General features: G+C 43.9%; 1 protein-coding gene across 1 annotated transcript; it reads left to right on the forward strand.

Annotated features, from left to right (window-relative positions):
• Positions 1 to 787: 787 nt before the first annotated feature.
• Positions 788 to 26,757, forward strand: LOC119464977 (ionotropic receptor 93a). The gene is made up of 7 exons (XM_037725833.2): positions 788 to 1,283; positions 5,316 to 5,403; positions 5,968 to 6,126; positions 11,080 to 11,224; positions 16,493 to 16,710; positions 22,235 to 22,518; positions 25,876 to 26,757. The coding sequence occupies exons 1-7, from the start codon at positions 1,186 to 1,188 to the stop codon at positions 26,123 to 26,125; spliced, it is 1,242 nt and encodes a 413-aa protein (XP_037581761.2). The 5' UTR covers positions 788 to 1,185; the 3' UTR covers positions 26,126 to 26,757.
• The last annotated feature ends 831 nt before the right edge of the window (positions 26,758 to 27,588 follow it).

A 27,588-nucleotide genomic window follows, 5' to 3' on the forward strand; every position in this document is an offset into this window, starting at 1 on the left:
TGGTGGTCAAAATTAATCCGGAGTCCCCCACTACGGCGTGCCTCATAATCAAATGGTGGTTCTGGCACGTAAAAGCCCAGAATCCAATCCAATCCATCATGTGAATTCTTCCTGTGTCCTCGTAGTTCGCGCTGCTCGTAACCATCAACACCAACTCGCCCAATTTTTTCTTGTATTGTTCTACATGAGCCATAGACGGGCTTGAACGAAATGCTATGAAAATCTACATCCTTATACAATTCATTACGGCATAGTGTAAACTTTGTCAAAAGGTCGCTATCGTTAACCTCAATAATGTTGTGGTTCCTGTTCAATTCCGGTTTTGTCCAAGACAAATTGCGTCTTTAATGTGTAAGAAAATATAAGTGATGCTTAACAACAGTGTCCCACAGTCACTTTCGATCGCGGTCGGGTCCCGGTCAGGATTGAACTCAATCCGAATCGAGTGCTGCTGCACAGTCAATTTCGATCACGGTCTACCTTGATCCGGATCCAGACAATGGCGATTCATACATTGCGATCGAGCCTCTTGATCGTGATCGTTGGCTGATGACCACGTAGTTCTGAGAGTTGCAGACGATCAGTAGATGGTAATAGGCTTACCCACAATGACAAAGGAAATATTGTTTACTTGAAGAAAAGGAAAAGATATTTATATTACAATTTCGACAAATTTGTGAATTTATACCCACTAACGGCAACTGCTGCCGCTTGAGTTCAGTCAAATCTATTGCGCATCATGGGACCGTGTTGCAGCAAGCACTGTCGATCCCAACCAGGAAATTCAATCCGGATCGGGCCCGGTCGAAATCAAAATTGACCGTGACACCGGTGTCAGAAGATGGCGACCACAGCATGTTTCCGGCTCCTGCAATCGCTTCCGGCACATGCAGTCCGCAAAAGCATAGCCTTCAAGATTCCTTTCTGTTACTCAAGGGGTGCCGTTGCTCATGCGTAGGGAGCCCACATGCAAACAGCGTTGCATGTAGGCTCCCTACTCATGCGCGGATCTGCACGCCACCTACTTACGCTCTCCAATATGTTCGCCCGTGGCAAAGAAGTGATGTAATTCATAAATATTATGACACCAATGAACTTTTAGCTTGACGTTGCCGTACGTATTACCTCAAAAATATTGGTTACAGTGATTGTAAAAGCGTTTACGAAACCCTTCAATCGCAGGTAATGCCCTACATAATAAGCACGCCTGCACCTGGCGGGCTTGTGCTTGAGGGGCCGATTGCCACCATGATGGAGATCATTTCAAGAGCGACGAAAAAAAAGTACGTGGTTGCCCGTGTTCGCAATAAGCACATTTTCCCTTCTTGTTTTCAAGCAATCGGCACGTGCCACAAACAGCACCATAGTAAAGAGCAGCTAAAAAAACATGATTCCACGTGAAGTTTACTACACGCGTGTTCAAATAGTGCAAAAACAACCATCAAGCGTAGTGCGTCAAAGAGCATATATTTTCTCATATTCAGTGGAAGAAACAGTTGGTTAAAAGATCAGGCTTATATAGATAGGTACGAGCGTGTATTAGTATTCAGGACTTGATGTCGGGACAGCTAAGGAGCTTGTAAGTGATAAAGAAGTGCATGTACTTGCATGAAACAAGGGAACAGGGCGTGTTACCACATACGCGTAACGTGTTGCGCTCGCTGAAGGAGTGAAGTGTTATACTACGGTACCGCACATTGTTTTAAATGGTTGCAAACGGAATGATATTTGCAACATAATACATTAAAACCAATTTCTATACACACTGCCTAAAAGCGAGCCATTCGAATTGAATGACTAAAAATTATAGAGCCGAAGTTATGTGCCCCACGTGTTCATTCAGGTACTGGTGTCTTTGTGCAATCACCACTGCTGTGCTATATCTGCAGCCTCATTCGAAACAACCCTTACATCCATCTTTCTGCCTCGCTCGATACTCCAATAATTGTTTGTATTTTTTATATCTTCAACTGAAACTAATATTCGACGGCTCCAAATAGTGAATCTTCCCGTCGCATGTACTATTCGATTTGTAGTCGAAAATTGAAATATTCGCACACCCGTACTTTACTACTAATTTGTTGGAAATCATAACATTGTGCAGAGACACCTTTTTGTTACACAGAAAGTGTAACGGCAGGTTAGGTCCCGCGTATCCATAAAAAGCATAAATGTTCTCGTTCAGGATTGTTGATGTCTTATATGAACTTTATGGTAGTTTCTAATACACACACACACACACACACACACACACACACACACACACACACACACACACACACACACACACACACACCACACACACACACATATATATATATATATATATATATATATATATATATATATATATACATAATGAATGACACACGCACCACAGGGAAAAATAGTGTCTTACGCAATATCACAATTAAATAGAAGATTATGAGCTTTTAGAAATGAAAGCTTTTGTACAAAACTGTACCTGCCTTTTACATCGACAACGAATGTTTGTTTCTGTGAGTGTTCGTTCGAGATTTTTTTTACTTCTGAATGCTCCTAGTGTAAACAGATGGTAATGAATAGTCCCTCTGAAAGAAAAAAAGGTTTATTAGGATAGTCTAATTTCAAAGAAGAAATGAGTTGCAAGCCCCAAAGCAACGCGTATGCTTGATCATCCGTTCACTATTGCCGAGCTGCGGTACGCACTCGTGAACGTGAATTGCAGAAGTGCACCTGTACCTGACAGTTTGACATATACGACACTCCGCAATCTCCCAGATGAAGGAATGTCAGACCTCCTCGACCTTATTAATGATGTATGGGAAACCGAAATTGTACCGGAAGGCTGGAAGGATTCCCTGGTCATTCCTATCCCCAAACCAGGCAAGCCATCTACGATAGCAACGAACCTTCACCCTATTTCCTTAACATCACATTTGGGCAAAGTCGTGGAAAAAATGGTGGGCGAAAGACTTCACTCGTTCCTCGAAGTTGAACGAAAGCTCTATCACACGCAAACAGGCTTCCGTGCTAGCTTGTTGGCGCAAGACAGCCTCCTTATGATACACGACGATCTAACCTCTGAGCGCTTGCAAGGCCCTCGAATACTAGCCACCGTTGATATACTTAAAGTTTTTGACAAAGTAGGAGTAGATGCTATGTTGCAAGAAATGCACGCAATAGGACTAGAAGGTCGCATAGTGACATACATCATGTCACTATTGACAAACAGCACTCTTTGAGTGAGGATAGGAGATCAATTCTCGCCGCTTCATTACATCACACATGGCCTTCCGCAAGACTCAGTGTTGTCCCCTGTTCTTTTTAACATAGCCATGCACCGTCTCCCATATCATCTCGTAAAGATAAACAGGTTGCATCACTAACTATATGCAGACGACATCACAGTATGGACCATGGGAGGGTCACTTGGTGGGCAGCAAGAAGCCATCCAAGCAGCTCTAGATACAATATAGTGTCATCTTTCAGCAGTCAGACTCTCTTTCCCCCTCAAAATCACAGTATATTGTGCTTGGTCCAAAGAAGATGAGAGAAGCAGCAGCCTTAATAAATGTGCCGGAAATACAAGGAAGCCCCATCGAAAAAAGTTCAGGACATCAGAATTCTTGGACTCACTATATCGGACACAGGCAACCACACGGCATTGCTTCTACAGACACTGAACCGCTGCGGAGCAACGCAAGGGCTCCTCCGAAGACTCACCAGTCGTAAGTGGGGCCTCAGAGAAGACACCCTCGTTATAATGACGAAAAAAAAACTCATCACATCGAGAATTCTGTACGGCTTCCCTTGCACACGAGCCACGGTAACGATGCGTCGTCGCCTCGAAGCAGCTCATCGCAGCGTTGATTTAGCGAAGGCATTAGCCAAGGCTAGATCAGCACCTGGGCTACGTCTTCAGGACGAAGAATACCCGGCCAGGTTGGTCGGAAGCCACAAGCTCCTGTTCTCCAACACCTTCGGCGCCGTATCTGGCCGTCATGTTGGCCATTGTTCACCCCCTTCCAACCAACGTGGGAGGAAATGAAATGAACAAAGTCGGAGGCGTTACTATTACCGGCAGAGCGCCCGCTTCGGCTGCGGGAGGTTGTGGGTTCGATTTCCACCACCGCCGGGCACCCACTGATTCAAATGGGCACAAGCGTATACCCGGTCCTGGCGTTCGGCTTCTTTCAGGGGTGATACGCTTGGGAAAGGAGCCTGCGCCCTGAATGGCCGTCGAAACCCTCGTGAGCACAAAAAACGCTCGTGAGCCATCCTTAACGATAATACAGCTCAATGCATTTACACGGATGCTGCTGTTTCACAGAATCACGCCCGTACTGCCTGGACGAACATCGACGGCAGCAACGGAGCCACAACTACTCGTAGCACACCATTAATTACGACCGGTGTAGAGCTACAAGCCATTGTAGAGGTTGGTCAAGTAGCCAGAAATGGCCACCTCGAGCATTGCAGCCCTCTACACAAGGCAAAGTATACACATATACACGGATTCGCAAGACGCCGTACGCGAACTAAGCGAGATTGACGCACACCCGCTCGCAACCGCCATACACGAAGAAGCAACACTTCTGCGGCACAAGGGAACTGAGCTGCACATTCATTGGACACAGAGCCATATGGACGCAGGAGGGAATGAGCGAGCGGACTCGCTCGCGCGGGGAGCAAATTTACCCCCCCCCCCCCCCCTTCTCCTAGCTCCGCTTCCCTTGCAGCCCGATCGGCAGAAGATGTCGACGCTGACGCTGTTGATGCTCACCTACAGCTCCGACAGCATAGAAAGCTTGCTCCACAAGGGCTTCTGCGCGAAGGCCATGACCCCCACCCTCCTGGGCTTCCACGCCGGGAACGCGTGGCACTCCGCCGTCTACGCACCGGCACGGCAGTCACGCCTGCATTCAAAGCCCAGTACATTCACAAGTCGCTTGACCCTACCCGTGAAACTTGCTCCACGCGTGCGCCAGCCACAGCACACCACCTGCTATGGACATGTCCTGGCCTATCCTCACTGCGAAGAATCTGCCTTGCTGGGCTACACATCTCAGTCGTCACTCTAAACGACTGCATTCTTCCAAGAGGAGCACATAACACCGCAAAGCTATATATGACAGCTTGCTGATCTACCTTATAAGGAGCGAAACATTTAATCTAGTCTGGGCACTTCACATGAAAAACTATTGGGGTTGCCTTTTAATACATGTACATCTTTTTCTTTAATAACTGTCTTTCTGTCTCTATCTCTCTGTACCTTAAACAACGCTTTGTGTAGCTTCATTTATACGGCAACTAATTTTGTCGCTTTTTTTCAGGCTTTTAGTCGTTAACCACAATGAAACGATCTGGGGATTTAAGCTCAACCAAAGTTACACCGGTTATCTCGGCCTCGTTGCCCGAGGTGTAAGTATGCGCCTTCAATGGATTTTTGTAGCAGATTTTTGTACAGGACGTTATCATGGACTGCTAAAAGTTACTGTTAATGGCAATCACTAAAAAAAAACAACTTGCCTTCATACACTTGAAGTATACTTAAAACATATACAGATTAAACGTTTAAACAGCCCTTCATGGCCATCGCGCAGCTCATGCTTATTAATATGTATTGAGAACTTCTTGGTCGTGCTTTATTCGTCTAAACTTTCCTGCTTCTGGGCTCCAGTTTCCTGGAGAACTTTGGAGACAATTTTTTAAATATGGCTTTATTTCTTTACCCATGAGTGTCGCGTAATATGAAATATACACACGGGAGAGGTTGTGTGTTGATTCCCATATTCCAATGTTGTGAGTAATATTTGAGCGTTAATAATGCAGAATTATTCATGAGCTTCTGTCAATTGTATATAAATAATGGGGATAACATACAATAGTCTATTACCGAGAAAACTGCTGTACCAGAAGGAATGTGTGCTTTTCATATATTCATTAACACATCAAGATCTATTGAAGATTTCGAACGGTCCACAGGACAGCGACGTGTTTGTGGGGCCAGTGATGGCTACTGTGGAGAGAATGGAAATGGGAGAAATTACGCCATCTTATGTCTTCACCGAAATGCACTTCATGACCCCGAAACCTGGAAAATATGTCGATCCTTTTGCGTTTGCGTCGTCTTTCAGCGTAGAGGTAAGTGATAGACTTCTGCAAATTAAGAATGTGTGGAACTTCCAAAATACCGGCGCTAGAGGTTATAGTCCGGCAGTAAATAGGTAGATTCTTGCGCAAATTAAGCGATCACTAAAAAAATACACGCATAGACAACGGTTGTCTGATTCGTGCGACAACTTACTTACTCAGTGTCATGCACCAGCTAGCCGAGCAACATATTCTTTTTATAACCAGGCGCTTTATCATCAAATTGAAACAATATACAAAAGGTTCGTGCGCTTCGGATGCAAAGGAGCTCTGTTAAAGATACCTTATATGTGAGATAAGATAATGTTAATTTCGCTGACTCTGCAATGAATCATGAGGTGGTGCAGAGCTTCTCGAGACTTCGTTAGCTACAGTTATTAGCTGTTACGCATCACACTTCATGTTGTCTATTAATTTAGCCTGTTGTGACCGTACTGCATGGTTGTGTTTACCTTGGATACAAATGAAGAAAACAACATAAATATTTAAAAAGTTGCAACCTAACTGAAAAAAATGACAGCAGATCCACGAGGTGAATGATGATGAGTGGGCGAAGCTCCGGAGGGAATCATCGGATCTCCCGCTTAAGGGGACGCTAGCACAAACGCGTTAGAAACGTGCAGTACTCTCTAGTAAGGGGGAGCGGCCACAGCGTCTTACGCATCCATTTACACATGCCGGAACGTGCACCGCGTTTGCCGACGCCATCACATGATTGCTGAGAGAGTATACCCCCCGTATTCATAAACGCTCCTCGACTTGAACTTGACTTGCCACCGCTTTGGGCAGCGCGTTCGAAACGCGTTGAAGGTAAGGTGGAGAGGCCACAGCGTCTTACACCAGCTTCTTACACGGGCCGTAACGCGCTAGCACAAACGCGTTAGAAACGCACTAGAAACGCGGCCTTTCGTTAATGTTGGGTATTTATAGCCATCGTGGTGCGTTTGTCCATGTCCGCTTCGTGGCGTAGTGGGCTAACGCCGCGCGCTCGTATGCGAGGGGTCCCTGGTTCGATTCCGCGCTACGGACCCAACTTCGGAATTTTTTTCTCATTTTTCTCAGACTGGTTACACACTACTACTACTACTACTACGGGGACGGAACGGGTGCCACCATAAGGAGCTTCGCCCCTAAAATTAAGCAACAACAATAGCAATAGAACCTCTCACTCCACCGCCAAGAATGTCCTTGGCAGCTTATTGCAGCAGCACGCCGTCCTCGTCCTTGCTCTGCATCTGTAACAATGTGCCTAATTTTGCATCTGATGATCATGACGATGACGACCTGTTGCTTTTTCTTTTGTAGCCTGCAGGCATAAAGTTTACGTTCTAGCAATAAGTGAGACAAAAAAAGCGGGGAAATAATTTAAAAAAAACGAGGACAGTACCACTGGAAATCAACGCCGGGAGAGGGAAAGTCCATTAGTTAGGTGCAATAGTTAGGTACAGTGGCGTGTAGGGAGCCACCTATGGTTGCTGTTGATTGTTTTCAAATATAGGCAACGCCATTTAACCAAATCTCAGTTAACAGAAAGTGGCGGAAATGGCACTGGACGGCGCCAGTGAAGCCTGCTAATCAAACAATGCACACTTTAAAAGCACGAAGCTGTAATAGCCATGGCTAGTCGATGCACGGAAGGCCGACATTATCACAGACCTATCAAAAACAAAGTGCTGTGCGAAAATACTTCTGGGTAAAATATAGTAGAACGAGTGAAGGCACGCTCCAGTCTGTTGCAGGGTCGTCGGGTCGGGAGGACTTGACTACGTGAAAAGCTGCATGGTCATCACTGGCGTAAATTAAATGGACTCATCTTTGCGCCATTACGTAGTCGATAGTGCATGAAGCTAGGCTTAATAAAACCAATACATGGGAAACATTCGCAGCGTTTAGAGTGAAAAGGGTGCGTTTAGAAAAATAAAAGACAGCAGGAGCTCTACAAGCGTTCTGTGAAGAGGTGGGTCTAACATTTAAGATTGTCCGTCGTTCCTTCACACTGTTTCATTTCTAAGATGTTACGCTACAGACTCATCCACCTTTATGTTGTGATCCAAGATTTAAGTACAGATGCCCCGAACGAAATTTGAACAATCACTCAGCGAGAACCTGCACAAAGCGGGTATAGAAGATGGGGTTTTTCAATCCTATTAACTGAGCAACAACGCACGCTCCACGACGTCTTCTCCTGTCACTTTTTTCCTTTCTTCGTTATAACATGGGAATAATACTTTATTCCGCGTAACGCGTAATCATTTTTTACTAATTGAATTTGATATTCTTGCCCCGATTTCCCGTAGGGCAGCTGATGGGCCTACCCTCTGTGTCATCACTCAGGTTTGTGCTATGGATAAAACAGCTAGTGCCATTTCGATCAGCTTATCAGAGAAGCTTTACTGCCAATGTAAATGCTCGGCAGTGAGGACGACAACCAATTCGCAGGAGGAAGAGAACCAATAAAGGAAAAAAAGACTTGGGCAAAAATGTAGCGGGTTCCCGTTTGTCAAGTTATGGCGCAAGGGAACATGCGAGTCGTATAATATTTCGTTAGTGCTCTTGATATGAGATGAACAGCCCCATAAGGGCATCAGATGCAGACGCCTGGTTGTGCTAAAATTTGAACGGAGCCTGATGATAAGCTCCAGCAATTTGAAGCCGTCCCACGCATGGTGCTTTACGGCTGTGGCAGCTGAGGACGACGTTACACCGAAAACGTCCATCAAACTCAACGTAGTGCCAACTTTATCGCTTGTTGCTGTGGTCGCAGAGGAACTAACGAGGGTTCTTTAATGACTTTTGCTGTAAAACACGAACGGTTGAGCAAACCAGACTTAACAAAGTGGTACTTCAACTCTTTTACTCGGTATAAGGGCAGATTTCCTTTATTATCGAAGAGATTAGTTGGAGGCTTGTGAAAATTCTGGCGTGAGGTTGTACACAGTAATCTCCACCTGGCGTGCTCTGAAACTTACAGGAGCATGACGCCGGGTCATTAGTTAAACACCTTACGAAGCTGTCACGCTTCGTAAGGTGTTAATGTAATCAACAAATTAACAAAACGGCAAGCACAACGGCTAGTATACTTGCAATTTGGTTGTGTTAGTGGTCATGTCTTTTGTGCAAGTCTTTGTAGCGCTAGAATTTCTGAGGAAAGTCATTTGCAGCTGGGTCTATGCAAGAAGGAATTTATTTTGTGTGGCGGTCATCAATATAGTGATTTATTTTGTGTATGTCTTAAAGAAAACGTAATGCCTAATTCGGCCACTTGCACACCAACCTTCTTTTTCACAGTAAAATTGTCACCTTGAGATTTAATTGCACTGAACAGTATAGTGGTAGTAGGCGGCAAATAATATTTTCTTGACCTGTGGCAAAAATTTATTTTGTGTCCTAGGCTAATATCTGGAATTATGGAAAATTTAGCTCTTGTACCTGAGGCCGCCTTGTGGGTTTGGGCAAGAAAGGGCGAATGCTAAATGGTATGCAGGTGCCAAGTCATGGTACATCTCCTTATGTCAGAATGTTTTGTGCGAGATATGTTCACGAGAGTCTGGTGCCGCACATCTCACTTGACATCAAGAATGTAAGCATGCTGGAACCGGCTCGGCATTTCGACACCACTAACAACAAACCCTTGTCAGTGGGCAACCAATGTTTCATTTGCTTGCGCGCAGGTTGCCCTGACATTATCACTCGCCCCCACTCCCGAATACATACACATGCTGTCTCCAAATGAGAAATTAGCATTGATCTTAAATCAGCAGAAAGTAGAAGCGGTGCTCCCTGGCCAAGTCAAGATTTAAAATGCAGAAACATTTTCGAAGCCCGCACCGGTTCCTTGGTCGCACCAAGGAACATGTTTAGCTTGTACAATCAACTACATTTATTCCTTAAATATAGTCACTTCGGTGACTATCGTAACACATCACAGATCCTAGGGTCAGTATCATCCAACCCTGCCCCCCTTACCCAAGCACACATCACTCCCACCCATCACTTCCGCCAAGTGGCTGACCAATTAATTGTTGAACTGCAGCAGTGATACTGCGATACAGCGATATATTGAAACAAACGACACTCAGGTGTTTTTGAAAAGGGTGGTATACGTATGCGCACCATCTGACTGAAGTGAGCATCTGCCGCACCGTGGTTTATCATTCAGTAGAAGTTATAAACAGCAAACAAAAAATATAATGAGAGGACGTGGCGTTTAGGACACCAAATTATTTTTTAGCTAGTGCAACACATGGCTGCCTAATGCACATACATGCGTGCTTTCTGATGTGATAAGTTACATACATTTCACGTGTTAGTATATTTCTGTGTGAAAACAAAGCTAAAGTATCACGAAAAAAAAAAGGTTCGCAATAACAGTTTTTACAATAGTTAGCAAAGTGTGAATTATCTCTACGAGGGGATTGGATATGTTCTTTTCGGCACTACCGCCGCCAACCACCTTCGACGAAGACATTTTGAGGGCTTCATTAGCCAATCGATCGGTTGATAGCCGATTGGCATGCCGCAAGTGGCGCCGCGGACTGAGGCCTCAAAATTCTGCTTACTATAACAAAGTGCCTTTCGCTCTCTTTTACTTTTCATACTTGACTACATAAGCTGTCAGTAACAACAACAAATTAATGCTTGGTGCATTGCGGAGGTTCTCGAGCTAAGAAGTGTAGAGCGACAGACGTCGCGAAAGAAAGATAACAATCGACAGCGTGGCGTTTCGCACAATTATTGGGACTCAGCGCTAAGCATATCCCTGACTTTGCGCCGGGAAAAGTCATTTGGCGACGGATCTCGCCGGGAGTACGATAAGCTTACATGCGAAGCCACACTCGATCGGCCATTTCATCCCGATATGGTTCAACCCAGACAGTGAAACTGTAAAGTTAATCACTGCTACATCACTCATTCTCATCAACTAAACTTGCTATCCCTTTCTAGGTGTGGTTCGGCCTGCTCGTTTCTATGCTTGTAATTTCTGCAATGTTCACCCTCGACAAGTGTATTCAAGAGAAGAACACTGAAAGCATGCTTCGAAAATTCTGGAGCAGTTTATGGCTTTGCAGCACGTATTTCTTCAATGCAGGTGAGTTCATCTTCCGCTTCAACTAGGCTGATAGTTTTCCCAACAAGTATCCGACACACTTTGCCACTGCCCTCTTAATGTATTTCGAATGAAATTCTAGGTACCAGTGAAAAAAAATTCAGATATTTCGCTTTTACCCCAGTGTAACGGCCTTCCACATACCATCGTGGAGTATGTAGATCGGCGTTTTATACTTGTCTGTAGGAATAATTTACATTTAAATACGCATAATAATGCAAATGTAAATCAGCGTGCCAGCGTAATAGGCACTGTTATCTGGAACAATGTTCCAAATACCTGAACTAATTATCCGGAACACGTTTAAGTGTACGGATCATCGTCTCAAATATTTGAACATCTAATCAGGTAGAGGCCCGTGAAACAAGGCCCCGAGTAGAAGTTAAAGGCATGTGAAACACAGTTCCGGATAGCGATGGCTCTTTCACTGAAAGAGCATTCTCCATATTTACTTTTGTGCGTATTTATTACGGCCCACCTAACGATATAAGAAAAGACGTTTCATATCGATAATTTTATGTGGAACGCTGTTCTGCTTAGGTAAGTATTAAATATCTGGCAAAAATTTTTCCACATATCGCCGGAGCCTAAACGTACTGGCATTATTAATGTAGAAATGTACATTTCATATGATGGAATTCGCCTTGTTTGAGAAATTGACACTAGAAAAATACCTTCGTGCATATTCGTTTGCAAAATAGGCTTTCTGCACCTACATATTCGGCTAAGCTGCCTCTTTTTGTTAATTGGTGGGCAATTCTGATCTAAAATTTCACAATGTGCTCTCTAAGAGGAATTTTTATGCGCCTTGTTCATGGGTACGCAGCCCACCACTCCTTCTTCAACAGCTTCAAAACAGTGCCAGCAATAAAAGTCTTCACATTATTTCTGATTGTTGAGCGAAAGGCTATAAGCACAGAGCAAGGCTAACACAACCTCGCTTGCCTAACCGTGACCGTATGACCCTTAGTTTTGGCATCATGGGAAAATGCACAGGAATGATTCCGGACCACATACCTTCGAGCACTGAATTACACTTGAGATAACTACCAATTTTGAAGGTGAAAAGCCAGAACTGCCTTTTGTTTGTATTTCAGTCGAAAACAGCGGAAATAAGTAACCTAGCGTAGGGAAGCCTTTCTTTAGTTTCGTTGTGAAGGTTCATAACGCGAGAAAAGTTCGGCGATTTTAAGGCGCAACTTTTGCAAATACGACGTATTTAAGGGGTGATTTTCTTGCACTGAAACAAAACTAACTGAATATTTCATGCCTGTCTCCACTGAACGCCTCCCGTCCGCGTTATTTCACGCTGTCGTCATAGGTGCGCACCGGAAAGGCCCAATTTTTATACTCGTTAAAACAATTGCAGTGTCTTCTAAATGCAGCACACTTATTGTGCAATTTTCATGGATTCAGTGGAATGTGTGACATGCGCCTTTCTTGGCTTTTAAAATCTGCTAAGTACACTTGTACATGGCAGGTAAGAAGATTAGTGCCTATTGCGTGTAATGCATTAATCTTTATCACCCCCGTACATTAAACATACATAATCAAAGCGGGAATGCAGATGTATAGTTCTTTAAAATCGTAAGATAAAGAAATCAAAAACCCCTAATAGACATACACGTGTTATCAAGAATTGTCGAACAAGTGGTGACGCTGGAGGCAAGGGGACTTGTCTTTGTCAGGGAACCAACTGCTTTCCTTAGCAGCTCTCGTATACGCATAGCTCCCTTTCCACCACCGTCCGCAGGGAGGAGTAGAATAAATTTATGGGTTTAGTAAGGTGAGGACAGCTCGGTGTTTTAAAAAAGGTAGGCACGGCTTATTAAGTTTAGATAGAGGGAAAATTGATATGGACACTCTTTTCTATTCTTCTAAAAAGCATGGGTGACAAAAATTGTCATATGTTAGGTGGCACTCTACCAGACTCTCTTTAACGTTCTTCCTTCTCACTCAGTCAGGATATTCTTAAAATTCTGGGAATTGAGTGAAATATATTGACCTGCTGCTACATACTGATGTTTTGAATGTCCGTATTGTTGTGAGACTCGTTACTATAGCCATAGTTGCTATGGGTTCATACAATAGGTTTTGAGTGTTCTTTGTCGTTCCGATGAATGTTAATAAAAAATGAAATCGGACAGATTTGAACCCTCAAAAATGTCCACAAAACTACAGTAAGTGTTAGCAAAATTATAAAGACGCGGCTCAACAGGGTTCGCTACGTCGGACGCTGCAGGCATTAGCTGATTTCGTGCAGGCGTCTGCGTCGGAGCCACGCTGAACAAAGATAGGTTCGTTACGAGCAGAGAGCTGACAGAAATATTTTAACCTAGCAACCTTTCTTACGTTTGCCAAGGGCTTCACATTTCTGTGTATGGCGCACACGTGAATATTCATCCTGGTATTTCTTGTGAATTTAATTGTAAAGTTGCAAAACACTGACATGACATTTTTGGATAGCATTTTTTTACGTTAGACGTCGTTCCGAACCTCCTCGACCCTAAACAAATACTGACACGCACTAGAGTGTCTTGAGTGACTTACTGTATTACTTTTTACAGAAACTATTGTTTTAGTTTAGGTAAGCGGAAGGAGGTTGCATCATAAAATCACAGCACACTGACTCCTGCTTTTCACGGTATTGCTGCAGCTTCCACATTCGGTTGCAGCCTAAAGAAGCGCGCTCAACATTCCTTTTATTTTTATGAGTGACACCAACATACAGAGTCTTGCAGCCACGCAAATTACAGTAGTTCCTCTATGTTTTATGGCGTCACGGTAATGTCGATGACGCCAGGTCGTTAATTCTGAGACAAACTTTAGTATCAGAATAAATAACCCTTAGGTGCTTCCCAAACTTTGTATTGGTAATTCTCTGTATTTCAGGTGCGATAAGCGTATAATGAAAGTGTTCCTAGAAATTCGAGAAAGCTTGTCAGTACCCCTTTAAAGAAACATTAAAATGGGCATGTATTACGATGTCATGAACGGTATCTTACTGCTATCATAGAAAACGTGTGCAATATTTTAATTTTTGTGGTGCTGAGACAGGACGCACAAGCTTGGAGATTAACATTAAATGTCTTAGAAGATATCAGAGTGGCTTAGAAAGGGGGTAGATGATATCCTATTTGACATTAGGTGGTGGAAATGAAACTTCGCAAGGCATGCCATGCGTAGGGCCTATAACAGACGCGCTATTAGAGGTATGGAATAGGTGCCCAGGCCAGTAAAGCGCCGTCGAGGATGGCAGAGAACTGGCTGTTCCGATCACATTAGAAAATTTGCAGCGACAATTTGGTGTAAGCTGGCACCAATTGCCCATCGAAGATGGCTAAGAGAGTCATTCAACCTGCAGTGCATCCAAATAGGATGAGGAATACATTGGTCATGATGATGACGTGATGTTTATGGCGTACCTTGTTCGACATTTCACTTATCAAGCCGCACACACGACGGACAAACACGCACGTAAAATTTCTAATATGATGGAGCAGTAATAGAATAAGACCGCTGTCGCCTAATGTTCTGTTGAGATTTTCTTCTTTTTTTTCAGTCCAGGTAAGCTTGTCAAAGCTAGCTAAAACGCATGTGCTTGAGGCAGTCATTGTGACGTGGAACATTGCAATGGGACATCCACGCTAGCGGAAAACACGCGTGGCGTGCCGCCGGCGCCTGTACGCGTGTCACAATATATATTCGTGCGAAATATCGGCCTCGGTGATACATTTTAGAGCCTACCGCACGCGGCTGACTGGGGAGACCAATCAGAAGCAGCCGATTCATTCGCATGGGCTCCACCCAGCCTACACCCTGCAAGAACTTGCCTCACCCTACAAGAACTTTCAGTTTAGAGGCTACAGTACTTACAGAATAAATAAATTAAATTTTGGTAAATAATTAAAAAAAACGGCAGAACCCATCTCAGGATAACTGTCGACAGTAATTAGTTTAGCACTGAATCAATACAGCGGCACAACGAATAGAATGATCTCGGGGGTTTTACGTGCCAAAAGCACGATTTGAAATGAGGCACGCCGTAGTGGGAGACTCCGAATTAATTTTCACCACCAGGGGATCTTTAACGTGACACCAATACAGGGAACAGGGGTGTTTTTGCATTTCGCCCCTATCAAAACGCGGCAGCTACAGCCACAGCCGCCGCTGCGCAACACCATAGCCGCTCAGCGACTGTGGCAGTTCGTGAGCCAACGTACTGGCACTGCCGAAAGGTGTTATGTATCAGGCGTGTACTTCAGTGGGACTCCTCTTTCGCGCTTTCCTAAGAACACCCGGCGCCACTTAGCGACGGCACCACGAAACCTGCTCGTGGCCTCCGAAATGCATGGCGCGGCGGGGGCGTGCGCATGCTGAGAAACACGTGATTTGGCAACGGGGCTCCTCTCATGTGCTTACTTCTGGACACGCAGCGCCATCTAGTGACGGCTGTCCAGAAGTCCACACGTGGCCTTTGAGATGAGAGAAGCGTGCCGCGCATATTAACGCGACAGCGTTAAGGGCTCCGTGTTGCAGAAAACCCGGCGTCGGTGTCGGCGCAAGCGCCGGCGTCCATGGGGGAGAAAATCATCCCTAACCATCCCGACCACGCAGGCCCTCCGCGTGGCGCGGAGGCGTTAGGGAACGAAATTGAATTTCTCATAGTATAATCGGTCAGAAAAATCGTAAAGTACCACTTGACTACAACCTACAGACATGATAGCGTCGGATTGTATTTTGAATGTACGATAAAACACAATTCTGTTACGAGGAAACTCAAACACAAACCTCTTTTCCAGCATTTCTACCATACAATAGCGGCGCGCCCGGGTTGGGTACTTGCGTAAACACCATCCGGATGGCGCTCTCCTCCTCGGCAGCGTAAAACGGTAGCAGCGCGCAGAGGCTAAGGTAGAGAAAAATGAAAGCTGCAGTTGCCGGGAAGTCTAACAAGCATTCACAGATCTTTGAATGCTATCGCGTTTGACTCTTAAAGGCGAAGCTTAAGTGAGTTCCATATTTTTACGCATTTCCACGTACTGAGTGACCCAGTTAGTCCGGTGGTTGGCTGCGAACTCTGTTCCCCCGGCACGACAGTCCAATGCGCTACCCATGCGACAATGGGCTACCCAGCGACTCAGGTATACGTGGGAAAATGGTTAGCGACAAACATACCTTGTCAGCCCCCAGAAAATGCATGAAGTACCGAAGAATGGTGACGCAATGACAAATAATTTTCTCTCGCAGCAAAGCACGAAAGAGTGACAAACGTTTCGACCAGGATTCTGCTCGGATCATGGAGCATTTTTCTTATCATCTTGGTGACGTTGCTGAGCAGCCGTCTCGTGAGCACCATGCTCGTGAAGAGCACCGAAGATCACGTGGACACCCTTGACGACGTGCTCAGATTTCCGAAGCTCAAGATTATCGTGGAAAGAAAGACTGGTTTTGAGGACTTCGTCATGGTGAGCACTCCTACAATAGACACTTCTTTCTACTGGGCTCCTATGCACACGATGGGGCTTGCCGAAGGTGAATGGTGCGAGTGAGCTCCGGCGGTAGATACCTCTTTATTTAAATCAATATTTAAAGAGATTTTCTCACCCCGTAATGGTGACGGTTACTCATTTCCAAATAATTGCATTATTGCCCTTTCAAACGGCACCTCAATAATAATATTCACATAACAAAAGCAACTGCAAGAACTAAAAAATCTGAATTTTAGTATGTACCTTTAAATCTGCCTTTATTTACTTGCCTTTTCAACAGTGATATTGACAATAATGTCGACCATCAGGAGCACATCTTTTAACGAAAAAAAAAACGCACAGGCATCGTCAATCTCGTCATAGCGCACATGGTGGTCAAATTTTCCCCACTATTAAAATTGTTTCCTTTAAGTAAGCAAGCACCTATTTTTTATCACCATAGAGGATGCGTCTTAAGCACACGCATTGAGCTTGCTAAAGCAAGTAAGTACCAAGCACCATTCTTGGACCATACATTTATCTTTAACCGGCAGCTCAACATCTTTGACCTACTGTATCCCGCTTAGTTTTTGGAGAAACGCCTTCAGATTTTATTTCGTACGCATTTCTCAATATCAAGAAGAAATGAGGCAATAAAAATTGTAAGCCAAGGCTTTCTAATTTTGGCACTTAGGGGTTAAGAAGAAACGTATTTTACTGTAAGAAGAAATGTCTCAGGTTCAGAAAATTTATAGTGGAGTTTTAGTAAATGATGCCCACGTCCACACTCTTGATCTTATACCAATAGGGTTCCACGATGCAAGTGCTGTATATTTGAAAATGCGGTTTCACATACCAAGTGGTGCCTATTCGGAACAAGATAAGAATGTTCCACTTATTAGTACAACATACTTGGAACAAAAGTAAGAGTGTAATTTTAATAGCACAGATAAAAAACTCCACACAAGGAAGAGCCGACACTCAAGGATATTCTTTCAGTATGGGTTCGACTCATTAAAGGGACCGACTACGGTTTTTCGAGCACCTTCTATTTTCTAGCGTAATAGAAAGCCTACCATTCGAAGTGTCTGATCGGGCGGTGGCAGAGTAGAAATCTCAGAGTAGTAACAGCCAGAGTAGAGATCTTTAAAGCAGAATATTTTTTTCATAGTAGTATCTTCTTAAAACTCTGTACGCAGGCCGACAACACTGATTGCTCGACTTGTTAGCAATCTCGAAGGCTATGCATCAATTCACCCTTCCGTTCACCATGAATCCCTTCGTTTCCACAAGGTGGCGCCACTTTTCAGCTTGTTCCAGCTGCAAACAAGGAATAAATTACTCTGTCCCACAAATAACAGTTAGAAGAATAGCATAAAATACAATTTCCGCCAATACAGTATTGTCCACAATCAAAATAAATCTTCCTGCGCTGGTTTTCGTTAGGTGACGTTGCACTGACACAAATTGGTTGAACCTTTTCAGCGTCAACCGACGCTACACGTCCTTCTGCCCCACTTTCAGAGCCAAATAAAAATATAATCCCCAATTTGTGGGAAAACAAGCACGCTCCTTTCCTTCAATGGGACACACAATCTTTTCGTTTCCACCGCAATCCAAAGACTACGTTCTGAGCGGTAAGCAGTCCTAAGTGAAACATTACAAACGTGTTTAAATAGTTAAGGTAAGCTCTGTGGAACGTGATAAGAGCGTAGCCTTAGGTACATTAGAACATGGCGAGACAAAAGCCGAGGAAAACATGTACCAGACGCTGTACTTAGTACCGATACGTACACTGTGCTCAACACCTAATCGAGGCTGCGATGTGGATTGAGATGAACTGGCACAGAGAGGAGGAAAATACACATAGTACATAACACAAGCACAAAGACATAATTCAAAAGCGGTATTCATCATACCAGGCACACGTATTAGACACATTAACACGTAAACCTAAAGTACATTGTTAAATTAGGGGGATGTGCTATCACTGATGGTAAATCAGTTTCAAAGGATCGAAGCAAAAAAAAACATACCCTGGAGTTTGACAAACACGGTACGTAAAAAATCGAGAAAGTCTGTGATGACGCAAAGGAGGGCGCCTTGCTATTTAACGCCTGAGCTGCCTGCCTAACCACAACAAGATAGCAGAGCAAATATGCGCCATAAGATAAGGCATTTATGTGCTGGAGAAGAAAGTCCGGAAACGACATGGTACATCGTAATGGAATGCCAAGATGTTCACCCAGCGAGACCCGTAGTAATTGTCCACTTTCCAGAAGCGCTGAGATTATAAGATGATATATGATTAACTGGTCAGCCGTCAAGATACGTAAGTGGCGATAGGAATATTGGTGGAAATAAGCCGGGAATAAATTGATAAAAACCAAGTCATCGAAAGCGTAAGTAATGGTACAATATAGTGAAAGAGGTTTTTTTTTTTTGTACGAAAGCTAAGATCGAACTAAGATAGACAAAAGGTTAGGTAGCAATGGATGCATAAAACTAAGCGAGCTAGGTGACTACTTGACCTTGAGAAGAGCGCACCCAATCCTGCTTACCTTCAGTTTTTCCGCAACCTTTCTGGAAACATTGTCTGCATCTTTCACCAGTTCATCTACACACCCACCTGGAGGTGGAGGTCTTATACGAATTCCCCTTTTAATCGGTGCGTGGTGCTTGCTTGCTTTTGGTATGAAAACCTGGTGATGTTTTGATGAAAAGGAAGACCGTATTTCGGTAGGCAAACACTTCTGCAAGTCAAAGAATCATTTTTCATACTTGGAGCCCATCTCACCCGCTCTTATTATGTTAAAATGCAAACATGGGGCGTGAGGGAGTACACGAACGGACATCTTGGTAACTTATGCCAAATATAACAGCGTAAACTGAATGATGAGGGGAAACGACCTAAGGCGAAGCGCTGTTGTTCCAACTGAAGAAATCTCAATGAATAATTTGTAGGCATTTAATAGCTCATCTGTAACAAGTGCAAACAATGTTTCTATACATTAGGCACATGCGTAGTAACCTGTTCAAACTCTGCACGATGCGTGTCCATCGAAGCAAGCTAATCATCGATACACGTCGATTGTCGATACTGTCGTGACAAATTTCTGTCCTTTTTGTCATGCTAGGAACAATTCACTTTTTTCTGCGTCTTGTCTCGTCTACTCTCATCATTTTGTTGGCGCTGTTCGTTACAGCAAAAAATGTAGATCCGACACCGGTAGCTTAAAGAGGCACTAAGAGAAATATTATTCTTTCTATAACAGTGAGATACCCTTCTACAGTGTCAAAAACGCCACTCCTACCCCGATAAGAGTGGTGTTAAATAAATAAATAGATAAAGCTAGAAAAAGCACAATAACAAAAGGCGGGTGGCCGCACCTCTTTAAAGGTCCCGCGCCTGCTCGCTGTGACGTCATAGATTCCGACAGCGTCATCTAGGGCCTATTTAATTCTCCGGTGGTAATGATACACTACATTGATTTCGAAGGGAGCCAAAGATTGAATGGGGCGAGTGTCGGGGAGTTTTGGTGAACCAACGCGGCTTAAATGTGAAAAAAAAAAAAACTTTAAAATTTGTGACATCACAGTGACGTGCCAGCGTTGGGCATTTGGAGCGAAATTGAGAACTGAAACTTAGACCTTCCTTTTTTATTTTTATAATCAAGCTAAAATTTCGAACTAACGACAATAGAGTTTTCAAAGAACATTTCAACCTTCTGAATTGATTTAGTGTTTTCTTTCAGTTGCCCTTTAAGTGTCATATATACCTGTGGAGTCCTTGTCACCAAATTGTATAGTATACTGTCCGTGATAGGGAAAAGGACAACTTCCCGTTATATTGCGGTCCTGGATCATTGCATCTACGTCCTGATGAAGCGAGTGGGTTCGATACGGGATTACCAAGACAAAATGAAAGGCTACCCAGCAAGAAACACATCCCACAAAGCAGTCAGGTCTTTATTGATAGCTAAGCTCTTCAACACTTATGAGCCACACAAGCCAGCATTCTGTCATTGTAACGTACGCAAGAGCAAGTTGCAAAAGTATTGAGAAAAATTTTTCAAAGATTTCATAACCACTCGAGCAGCATTGAATCTTTCCGGCTAGAAAATAGTATGCTGGAATAATTGGGTCAGACAAAAGCACTTTGTTGCCTGGAGAACTTAATTAGTTGCTGATTTATTTAAACTTATTCGGCTTTTATGGAGATATTCACATTTTTTAGCAATTGGGCAATTTTACACCGATAGAGGACCATCTATTTCATCATTTCTTTTGATATGTTCTGCTATATTTGTCTATGAAGTAGAAAGATATAATCCACTCGTTAATGAACGACACCCATTCTCTGCATTTTGCGTTATTCTTTTTAAAAGAATCCGTATTTTTTCGGTACGCTTCGAACGCATCGACAAGGCCACACACAAATGCTTTAGTGGCATGCAAATTCGTTCCGAAAACTGGGTCACAGCTTTTAATTTCTTTTCGTTTACAGGAAGTGAAGTAAAACTTGTTTAACTCATTAGGACGTGGAAAGTTTACATAATCAATTAAGCTTGTTCACAGTAGCCTTAATAAATATATGTTTGCAAAAACAAAACAAAAATGAAAAGAAAAACTCGGGAGATGGAATATGGAAGTGATCATGCGCTGTGTTGAGCGATTCAGAAAGTAGACTACAACACGAAAACCGTCAGACAACGGTTACAAAGCGGCTGCTTAGAGAACTTAAATATTAAGCCGGATGGTTTTATTACTGCTTTATTACTACATCAAACCATTGCTATTGACTGTAGAATAACGTAGGCTTCCGTGAAATTTCGATAAGGGGACATTTAAACAAAACCATTGAAGTGGATTCAGAACTTTACGTTGCTATATATGACACTGTTTATAATTCGTTTGTTTCACACCGTATTGTAGGAGAAATTTCGCTGACTGCAGAACAAATTTGGGGAAGCTTACACTAGTGGGCAAGGCTAAAGACACAGCGGAGCGGACCGGTTCCTGGCTGAAGTTTCATCAGGTTACTGGGTGGTGGTCAATAATCGATGCATTACTTCATAGGTATTTGTTAGCAAATTTTTTTACCGATCTCCATGACCCTCGTAAGAACCATCGTGCTACTTTAGCTCAAAGCGTAATGTACGTATTCGATACACTTGCTGCTGCAATGGCATCCCGGGAAGAGGGTGATGCTTCGTAATCCACAATCATTACTGCGGACAAGGTGGCAGTAATGATAGTAATCAAAAGAGGAATCAACATTGGAGGTGCTGCGTTTTCTTTGAATAGCAGTCTGTGCGAACCACTACATCTACAACTGTACGACTTGCACGCTTGTGTAAGGTTCGCACTAGCGGTCTCCATTCTGTCTTGCTTTAAGCTTTGTTCTCACCTTTTCCCAACCCCCAGCTCAGGGTAACCAAACAGATAATCTAGTCTCGTTACCCTCCCCGCTTTTTTCTTTATTATATTCATCTATCTCTCTCTCTCTGTTACAATGCAGAAACCAAAAACTCCTTTCTTCAAAAAGCTTCAACGCCAAGTGGTACTTGTCCAAGGTTCCATTGTTCCCGGAGCAGTGCTGGATGACGTGTTTGACCGCGTTGAGGGCGGAGGTCACGTGGTCCTGCACGAGCGGTACTTCCAGGATGCCACGCTGGCCGTGCGCTACGCCCGGCGTGGCCAGTGCAGTTTCAGGCGGGCGCGTCAGAGCCTGTACCTGCAGCCCGTGGGCATGATGCTGAGGAGGGGCCTGAAGCCAGACGTCAAGCGGACCATAAAGACACAGTACGTAACCAAGAGCTATGCAGAATGGCAGGAATTGAGGGGCACCGCTTTCATATCCAATATGTTTCTATAGAAGCGGAATGGCGTTTCACCATACCTGAGCGATTGTGTCGCCGCGCAGGAATTCCCGTTTGTGCAGCGCGACCTGGGTGGCCCCATGTGCCGCCCCTTAGGCTGGGCGGCCCTATGCACATGCATTCAGGAATTCCTCTTTGTGCGTGGCGGAGTGGCTGTATAACTTCTAGTGGGGATGTACACGAGAATGCGAGAAAGTGTAGCTCGCTCGCTGTGGCTTAGCGGGGACCTTGCCCATTAATGCGAGCGTGTCGGATGGTTTGCCGCGGAGGCAACGATTGAGGACGATAGTGTCCCTTCTCGCGTCCGATCTGCAACGTTCTCGGCGTTCGCTTTGCCTCAGGTACGGAGAGACGCGATGTGTGGTTGGTTTCTGCAGCAGCGAAAAAAAAAAAAACACAATCGGAATAGGTGATGTTTATAGTTGTGAAAACATCTACAGTGCAACGAAAGAAAGGCCTCTGATAACAAAATCAAATCTTTTATTGATCCGCTAGAAATGATAGTCCTTACTTTTCCGTTATTACGTTATATGCGGCTGCACGAGGCTTTAATTATCAAAACACCAATTAAATGCTTAGCATGCAGTATTCATTGTCTTGCTGTTTCCGTCAAGGCATTTCAGTTACGCACAAAACTTCACAGATCAGTCTGACACTCATCGCTCCCATTACGATCGCCTAAATCTCGCCAGTAGCGCTTGCAGTTCTCAGTGTTTCTTGAACTATAAGGTCTTTATTCTAAAGAAACCTCGTAAAATGGTGGTACGCGATATTTACAAATATGTTTTGTTTGTGATTGTTTATTTTATCTGAACCTTGATTCCCTTTAGGATTGCGTCTAAATTTGGTGCCAACACATATAAAGCATAAGAAACAACATGGTTTCTTATTTTATGTGAGAGTAACAGTTACTAATCAAGAATGTTCTACCATAAATTTGTACGAAGCACCGTTGTCTCATTCATCCTGTGCGACTTGATTTTTCCAGCGTTACAAAAAAAGTAAATAAGAAACACTCATCTCAACCGTTACCTTCATGCTGTTTTATGCCGTGTTAAGTATTACTGCATTTTCCGCATCATTGTACACGGGTTATACAAGTTTAAAAGTAAAAATTTCGCGGGGTGCAGACTATACATAATTTTACTTCTTAAGATCGGAGACGCGCTTGAAGATGACGAAGCCAGACTGCCCCTGCGAACGTTTCCCGTGGTAAATCACAAATCAAAATCAGCTCCTCAATGATCCTTGTTGTGCACAAGCAATAGTTCCGGCTCCTTCTGGCTGCTAGGAATGTTCTTAGGGTGTATGAATTATACACCGCAAAATAGGAAACACCATGACAATATGCGAGTGAATGCTGCACCTTCATAGCATTTTTGAAGTTCAATGTAGTCCACCACACGCAAGTAATTAAGATTCTTAACGCGATGCAGACATCATGGAACCGTTAATCGAATACGACATTCTCGACCTTCTTATTCTGGCAGCCCCAACGACATTGATTTTCACGGCTTTTATTATTGGCTCCTATATGCAGGTAATAAGTGACTCAGGCTTTTACTGATTGACAATATAAGTATTGCAAGCGTATTGCTTGCTGGTTGCCTACAAGCTAAATCACGTAATTTCTGTGGAAGGTCATCGCTGCGAACTATACAGAAAGAGGGGACTAACCAAGAAAATAATTATTTTAAGCCCGAATCGGCCCCCGTGACTATATACCGGGGTCGGACTATAAGCCGAAAAATATGGCACTTCTCGATTTACTGATCAGGCAGTTGTGTGAAACTGTAAAGCGAGCATCCGCGAATTGCGCCATCGCCTAAGTTAAGGCGGAGTGCCGCTGTTGAACCTGCAGTCAGTGAATTTCTCTTGGTCATTTGCATAGCTGCCCAGCATGTTTAAGGCACAGTAGCAAGAAAACTGCACGAACGGCACATTTACTGCTCCTTATTTTGAGGTTGTCTGCCTCGCGGCGCAAGAAAATGAGAACTTCACAGATTGCACAACGCTCCACGCTGCTGCGCATAAACGTAATTATAGTCTACGCTTTGACACGTTGTCATTTTGGAGTCGCAAAATTTGTGGTTAGCTGAATGAAAACACCTACACTGAAGATAGATGGCTCGAGTGTTTGTCCTCTCAATCATAGCTGTGTGTTCGTGGGCACACCCTAAAGGGCCTACCACGCCCTTGTTCTGTCGTAACTCCGGAGAACATGCAATAGTACTCAGTTTAACACTTATGGTAAGGTAACGGCGCACCCTGGGAGCGCATTGATATTAGAAAAGCCGGCTTCCCTGTTAAATTTGTGGTAGTTGATAACACTACATAAGGCTAGATTGGTATACGATTTCCTTTAAACTAATAAGCAGCTCGCTTAGCAGAAATGAACTACTTACTAGCGGGGTGACAGCAAACAAAGTGTCCTTCCCATTTTCTTTGTCCAATTGAAAACTGTAGACTCAGAGACATCTTTCGCTAGGTGCGACATATCAGGTCTTGTGCCTTGCTTTGCCTGGCACTGACAGCGTGTTTAGTAGACTGACTCGGAGCAGCTGTATGGACCTATTTTTACCTATGGAATGCCGTCTGATAATTTCTCAATGCCGTGTGGCTTCCACAGGTGTAATAAAGCATGTTTACACCATGTCCCTCTTAATGTCGCCAATACAAATACTCGCTGTTCGAATTGAAACATATAAGATCACCACTGTACTCTGTGCGCAACCAGTGAAAGGACACGGCGCATTTAATGTAGTTTTGCAACTGATTCACATTGAAGGAACGTACTCGACCCATAGACTACTGTGCGTAGTTAGCCCGTGGGCTAGCGCCACCTGTGCGCTAAGCGCAAATGCGCTTTTAAACTTCCTGAGGGATGATTGCCTCAAAGAGATACTACAATTTAGAGTTGGAGTCCAAACTGATTACCATAATGTAAGAGAGGAGTCTGCAGGGGATATGACTTGCCGTCCGGTCATGTTTGCAGGCTGTTTTCATGCTCGATTATTGACTTTAACTAGGCCCTTATGACGATACCTAATACATGCAGCACCTTTGCAAGCTCAGAAGAAATGTCATCTGTCTATATTTGCTGTTGACATCGAACGGGCTTTGTTCTGTGGAGCCCGTGTTATGGGACCTGAGCTCGCTTCTTTGATGCATGATACATCAAATTACCTTTTTTTTTCGCCCGTCGTCATTGCGGCCCATATACAACACATGAAATAAAAAGAAGCAATGATAACTACACCAAAATTGTCTTTTTTTTCAGCCTCAGGAGAGCATTCGAGATGGGGCTCCAATTTAGGCCAATGCAACCATACATATTCAACGCGTCAAGATGCTACGCCGAAGATCCTGATGAAGCCGCCGCCTACCGGCTCGAGGATATGCAGGGAGCATACTTTTCCTTGGTCCTAGGTCTTGCACTTTCCTTAGGAATGTTCATGACGGAGCTGGCAGTACACCGCACCCCACCATTCATGCTAAGTCACCGACTGCTGCGCAAAACGGGACATTGACTCATCAAATGCTCGTAAATATAGCCTGTTTGTTGACTGTTGTAGAACAGAGAATAACCAGAGATGCGGTTATTTGCACGTTTTATAGCATTGCTCCTAGTTTTCCAGCAAGTTGGAAGGTCGCACTAAAGAGACAAACTGAGACGTATATTGCTTGTCTTAAGCAACCAGTTTCCTCTGATATTTTACTAAGCACGCCCATATAGGCAAGACACATCGGTAGCCGGCTTTCCTAGTCCTTTTGTAGCTCCCCGACGAGACCTTAAGGGTAATTACACCACAAAACGTGCTGTTTTCACAGCTATCAAGCCTCTGAAATATCCGCATATTGTAGCGTTGTCAGAGCAAGCAGAGGCAATAAACATGCCAGTTTAGGTTTTTGCACCTACAGTAAACTCACAGCATGAAACACGTGTAATCAAACTTCCTAGACAAAAATAAACCTCTAACAATAAAAAGCAATTCAAACCATTCATTGCACATTTAAATTTGTTGTTGTGGAAGGGCCATAATCAAATGTGGGAATAAAACTTCAGCATGGAATCAACCGTTACTCGGAGTACAAGACACCGTCCGCTGACGTGTAGAATTGGTCAACGGAATTTTACAACTATTGATGCTAGTATCTTCATTGTCCAGATGGCCTTTCTCTTGTTCGCGATAATATATGCCTTCGGGTTTTTTGGCGCGGTAGTGGCTGACATCATAGCTGGTGCTGCATGTGCCAACGCACGTGCTATCGTCTGTCCAGTGCACTTCGTTTATTTCTAGTGCTGTAGTGGGACATAGCAATTCATCATCGCTGTCCTCTTGAGTCTCCGGTCATTCGCTATGGCGCTGACAGCACTCTGCCCATCGCTATGCGTCCTACGCTGACACAAAAGCCTTTTCAGGCAAGCAGTCACGGGTATTAGTGTCAAAATAGTAAGCCAAGTGAGGTGACAAACCGTTCATTTAAAAGGCACCTTACACCAGCCAGCAGGTGCCGCGATACTTTCATGTTCACTTTTATAACGAAGTGCTTGGTACCACTAAAATCATTCGTTATAAAGGTTATTTTGTTGTAAAGGCCACGTACCGCACAGCTCACAACAGAATCGGGACAGAACTACTCCTTCGTTATACAGGTAATTTCGCTGTAGAAGGCGCATGACTGTATTACTTCAACATCTCCGACACGCGAAAATAAGCATGCCAAGGAACGGAGATCACAATAAAGCTCAAAAAATGAAATTCAGGAGCTTTGCGTCTTACAACGACAATCTCATTTGAAGCACGTCATAGCCAGCAGCTTCGGATCAATTTTGACCAACGGGCTCTTTAACAGAAACCTAGATTGACATTCGAAACTATGCGTTTGTTTCATCACTCGTCTGTATTTTGAACCGAATTTTGCTGAGCTGTTGAATGTTCTCGCTTCTGATCTCCATTGCAAACAAGCCCCGTTATGCGGAGAATTCACG

Source organism: Dermacentor silvarum, chromosome 9 (genome assembly GCF_013339745.2).
Source record: "Dermacentor silvarum isolate Dsil-2018 chromosome 9, BIME_Dsil_1.4, whole genome shotgun sequence".
NCBI lineage: Eukaryota > Metazoa > Arthropoda > Arachnida > Ixodida > Ixodidae > Dermacentor > Dermacentor silvarum.